Source organism: Kryptolebias marmoratus, linkage group LG14, assembly GCF_001649575.2.
Source record: "Kryptolebias marmoratus isolate JLee-2015 linkage group LG14, ASM164957v2, whole genome shotgun sequence".
Taxonomy (NCBI): Eukaryota; Metazoa; Chordata; class Actinopteri; order Cyprinodontiformes; family Rivulidae; genus Kryptolebias; species Kryptolebias marmoratus.
This window is the reverse complement of record NC_051443.1, coordinates 2,668,257-2,673,842: the sequence shown is the minus strand read 5'-3', so window position 1 is coordinate 2,673,842 and position 5,586 is coordinate 2,668,257. Positions and strand designations below refer to the sequence as shown.

The window sequence follows — 5,586 nt, the reverse complement described above, 5'->3', positions numbered from 1 at the left end:
ACTTGGGAGGTTGTGCTGAAAAAAATGACTCCAAACATGGCAGGTTAAACCACTTTTAGGGTGAAATATAAAGCAAATTTAAAATAGTCCAAAAAACGTCCAGTTTCACCCTAGACCCCAGAGGGTTAAGCTCACCAGCTTTTCCACACAAACACGCCCAAAACGACTTCTGACCAATCACACAATACTTGGCGAAACCCCTGCGAGAAAAAGTTTGGCCCGGGTCTTGTGTCATGAAGTGGTAGACGAAGCTGCTACACGCACAAAAATTACATAATTTTTGCAACTATGTGAATGAGAGCTGACCATGTCACTTCTCATGGAATATGTAAAGACTTTAAATACTCTCTCTCTTTGTACTGTGCCATTTGCAGTAACAATAATAGTTTTAATACTAATCCTCTACTGAGGCTAAATACATTGTTGTTAAAGATATTTTCTGCACCCGTTTATTTATTAACCTTTGTTTAACCAGGCAAGTCCCATTAAGATCACAGATTTCTTTTTCATGGGAGGCCTGGGCCTGAAGGCAGCCTAACATGCTGGTTTTTAGACTGTGGCAGGAAACTGGAGTTCCAGGAGTAAACCCCCCCAAACACGAGGAGAGCGTGCAAACTCTCCACACAGAAAGACCCCGGGTCCAACCTGGGGCTTGAACTGAGGACTTTCTGGCTGTGAGACAACAGTGCTAAACACTAAGCCGTCGCACTGCATGTTTTAATATTTGCCCATACGTGGATGTATTAACTGTTAACTGTTCGTCCTTTATATCTCGTTGGTACAATAATTGTTTTCACATCATCAACAGTTTCCCAGCATGTCCTTTAGTTGCCAACAGACACATAACTATAAAAACTTGCATATGCCAGCTATGAAGTTGGTGTGGAGCCGCGCACATTTCCACAGTCAGTCCATTATTGATATACTTGGAGTTTGAGTGGAAAACATCCGGCTCCTGGTCCATGTTTTTTTTTTTGAGCTAAGTTCTGTAATAGTATCTGATTTTCTGTTGCAAGAAAAACATATATGATAAAACACCCATTAATGCTGTTTGCCATTCCGTTTGCTGTTTTTATTCATCCCTTGCCTAAAGTCTTTTCTTTTTTTCAGGTTCTTACCTCTCTGATGGTAGTGCAGTGGACCCTGATTATTACTTCTCCACCATCAGCTCTAGCTTTTCTGTTTCTCCTCTTTTTACTGGGAGCAGCTGTGGGGAGTTCCATGTTCCTTTAGATATGCTCAGACAGCTCCTTCACATGGTCAGTACAAACTGTACCCAGTACTTTGTTACACTCACAAACTTCGCAGTTTTGTTGGACAAAAAACATTTTTGGTTGTTTGTATTGAGCAGGTTGAGCAGTTTGTCTCTGAATCATTTTTAAAATCACTGGACAGCACCTTGGGAGAACTTCTAGAGGTACAACTCTTACATAGAAAGTTTTTTCCCCTCTTTTTTGTGGCACTGCTGCTTCATTGTTCAACTATTCTTGCTTTCTTGGCAGATGAATCATGGTCTTCACCTCTTCTACAAAACCTTCAGTGATCCTCTGTATGTAGCCATATTTAAAATGCTGAGAGATACCTTGTACAATCTGAAGGGTGAGGGAACCTTCCTTAATATTGTTCCTGAAATTATTTTAAATATAAAATCCTCCAACCTTGCTTCCTAGTTTCATTATGTAAGCACCTACATGTTTTTAATGCTTCAGATCTTGAGACAGACTATGTGAAGGAGGTTCATGACTTTGTTCTGGAGCAGTTCAACAGCAGCCAATCAGAGCTGCAGAGGATTCTTCATGATGTGGAATACCTTCAGAATGAACTCAGTCCGCTCAAACTGCGGTGTCAGGCCAATGCTGCCTGTGTCGACCTCATGGTGTGGGCTGTAACTGAGGAACAGGGTGAGACTTGGATCATTTGATTCAATCCAGCTGACAGGAAATATTTATCTAAAATATTCACTCTAAACTATTTCTTTTCACCAGGTGCTGAGAATCTTTGCACCAAACTGTCAGAGAAGCTGCAGTCAAAGACTTCCAGTAAAGTTATCATCGCCCACATGCCTCTCCTCATATGCTGCTTACAGGTAACAATTACTGAGGGGAAGGAATGGGAAATATGCCCTCAGTACCTATTCTTCATATGTCAAAAATGGTGCTAAAACCCTTTAAATGCTGGCTTTTGATTACAAGAGATAAAGACTAAAACAACCTTCAGGGTTGAATGGCCATTCACTAATTATGGTTAAAATTTAAGCTGTACCCACTGTTAGATAAATTGTTTATCAATATAATCCATACAGACCAGCAGCAGATCGAGTTGAGACTTTACTTGTGCAAGGGGTCCAAAGCAGCACAGTGTACATGCTTCATACAATGCCAGATGAGTGAACCTCCTCTTTACAACAGTTCGGTGTTTTTATGCATTGACTAGTTCCTTATTAATTTCAATTCAATTCAAAAATACTTTATTAATCCCAAAGGGAAATTAAATGCTGCTGTAACTCATCATCCTGGTTTCATGAAAGAGTTGTTTTAGATGCTAATGGCTGTGGACAGGAAGGATCTCCTTTGGTAGAAGACCCAAGCTTGAGGTGAAAGTGGAACCGCCTAGTGCAGGGGTGTCAAACTCTAGGCCTTGAGGGCCGCTGTCCTGGAGGTTTTAGGTTTTTCTGCTCCAACACACCTGATTCAAATGGTTTAATTACCTCCTCACCAAATCATCAGGAGCATGGCAACAAGTCATCCATTTAAACCAGGTGTTTTAAAGCAAGTACACATCTAAAGCAAGAGAGCGGCGCCTGAGGAATGGAGTTTGACACCTGTGGCATAGTGGAACAAATAGGGCGAGATGGAGTTTTTTTTTTAATAACACTTAGAACACTAAATAAATAATAAAAATAATTTAATATCACTGACACCCACTCTTGCAGCTCAAACGAAGCACTCTCATTGAAAAATAGCCTGGAATCTATAAATTATAAATTATATCAGGTAACATTCTAGAGCTTGGAGTATGTGTTGTGAATGAGTCTCATAAACTAGAACTCCAGATTTTAGCCCAATATCTGCAAAATTCACTGAGTTATAGCCATTTTTGTGTAGGCTGAAGTCAATTAGCTATGGTGGCCATCTTGAATTGGGTTGACTTCAAAGGTTAATCAGCTGTAGATGTGGCTGCAAAACGTGGCTGCAAACGTAGATGGACATCTAGTGATTACTTTCTGATAGTTTCAATTAGGGCTGCAACAGTGAATCATCAAAACTGATAAAAATCTATTATTGAAAGTGTTGGCAACGAATTTCATTACGATTCGTTGTGTCCCATGACTTATTCATCTTAACATGATCATCACTGACTTGAGGCCTCTGTCGATGGTTGAAGTTAAATGCTTCACTACAATGATCCACACTCTTAATCCAGGTTACACTCTTCCCTCAAGGACACATTTTACAAAGCTCATGGAGAGAAAATATGAAGAGAATTTCAAGGAAGTGAAGACCGCATTCAATACAAACCACAACAAACTTGCTCTCACTGCGGATGTATGGACAAGTGTAGCCAATGAAACTTACCTTGAGGTTACCTGCCACTACATCACAGGTGACTGGGACATGAAGTCAATCTGCCTCATCACCATGCTACTGCAGGATAGACATACTGCATCTAACATCTCAGAGTGGTCGGAGGAGGTACTAGTAAGGTTAGAAATTCCTAGTAAAATCATTGCCATGGTGTGTGACAATGGTGCCAATATTGTGGCTGCGGCAAATATCCTGGTGAAGAAGCATGGGTGGTCTTCTGTGTGTTGCATTAGCCATACCTTGCAACTTGTGATCAATGTTGCATTGAAGCATCCAAGCATTGAAAAAGCTATCGGGGCAGCAAGATGTCTAGTTGAGCATTTTAAGAAAAGTGAGCTGGCCTGCACTAAGCTGAAAGAGAAACAACAACAAATGGCCACACCTGAGCACAGCCTTGTTCAAGACATTAGCACTAGATGGAATAGTACATTCTATATAATACGCCGACTGCTTGAGCAAAGGTGGCCTGTAACGGCAGTGTTGTCTGACAGCTCTATCACACCAAGAGCCAAAAAGTACCTGGATTTGAAACCAGAACAGCGGATTCTGCTGGAAAAGCTTTTAGAACCTTTCCAGCCTTTCAACACTGTGTGTCATGAATTTAAGTATTTTTGAATTTATTTTTGGCTGTGGTTCTTGGTGCTTTGTTTTTCTGTTTTCAGGGGTTATGTTTTCATGTTTCTGATTCATGCTCCAGTTTGAGTTCATTGTTTTTTTATTTTGTTATTTAGTTATCTTTATGTTTAATCTTGTCTTAGTTCAGTTCTTGTTCCTTGCGTCTTGGTTTCCTGTCATCATTCACTTCTTCTCTGTTTATCTCTTGTCTTCCTGCCACTCCCATCTTCACCTGTTCCAAGTTGTAATCACTCACTTGTGCCCACTTCCCCTAATTACCCTCTGCTTTAAAACCTGGTCATTTCCTCCACTCTCTCGCTGGTCCATTGTCGCTTACACGCGCTGTCTGGTTCCTGCCTTGCCCATGTCTTGTTTTGTCATTTTTGCTGCATTTTTTGTTGTAGTTTGGTTTTGCTGTCTCGTCAGTGTTTTGTTTTTGTTTCTTTTTTATTTTAAATAAATTATTTATATCCTGGAACCACGATAAGTCTGCGCATTGGATTCGCCGCTCTCTCAACCCAATCTGACACAGTGTTCATGAGTGGACAGAAATCCACAACAATATCTGGCATACTTCTACTTTTGAAGGGGCTATTGAAGTCTGCCTTCGAGTTAGCCCCTCTCCGGGCTTTCCAACTCACTGCTGCAGAGCAGCTACAGGAGCAGTGGAGATTGGAGACTACTTTCTCAGATACAGCACCTAACACAGTGATTCTTGCAATGATCCTTGACCTGAGGTTTAGGAGACTTTCGTTTCCTTCAACTGCTGAAGTCCTACTAGTTCAAACTAAACTGGAAACTATGGGACTTGCAGAAAAAAGGGAGATGGATGTGCAGCAGCATGGCAGTTGCAGGAGCACCTCCAACAATACTCAAGCTGCTGAAACAACACCTTCTGCCACTCTGCTGGTTTCACTCCTTGGTTCTGATGGTGAAGATGAGGACAGAGCAAGCAGTTATATTTGCTGATACTCCAGTTACTCTGGCTGGCATCTTTAGCTTTCAGGAAATTTCTGTGCATTTGCAGAAGTACTAACAAACGACAATCAAACCACAATAAAAAGTGCTAAAAGACTGACTGATTATAACATGATTAAATCACTTCCAGTTACAGAGAAGCCTTCTTCCGTAATTTTTCTCATGGCCCATGGGGTCTATCACAGTGATGTTTGTAAGATCCATCTTGACAATCTGTTGGATTTTTTGGGAAATACTACATCAGATGTTATATACACATGCACCGACATACCCACACACACCTTTATATCTATACATATATATATATATATATATATATATATATATATATATACACACACACACACCCATATATATATATATATATATATATATATATATATATATATATATATATATATATATATAC

The 5,586-nt window shown here is 40.2% G+C and overlaps 1 protein-coding gene across 5 annotated transcripts in view; it reads left to right on the top strand.

The window, feature by feature from the left end:
- Positions 1 to 5,586, top strand: part of pi4kaa (phosphatidylinositol 4-kinase, catalytic, alpha a) — a 222,391-nt gene that overhangs the window by 24,740 nt on the left and 192,065 nt on the right. For all 5 annotated transcript variants that reach the window (XM_037979490.1, XM_037979489.1, XM_037979492.1 and 2 more), the window contains exons 8-12: positions 1,111 to 1,259; positions 1,352 to 1,417; positions 1,503 to 1,599; positions 1,710 to 1,901; positions 1,986 to 2,086. In XM_037979490.1, coding sequence (XP_037835418.1) covers positions 1,111 to 1,259; positions 1,352 to 1,417; positions 1,503 to 1,599; positions 1,710 to 1,901; positions 1,986 to 2,086 — 605 coding nt within the window. The remainder of the gene's footprint in view (positions 1 to 1,110; positions 1,260 to 1,351; positions 1,418 to 1,502; positions 1,600 to 1,709; positions 1,902 to 1,985; positions 2,087 to 5,586) is intronic.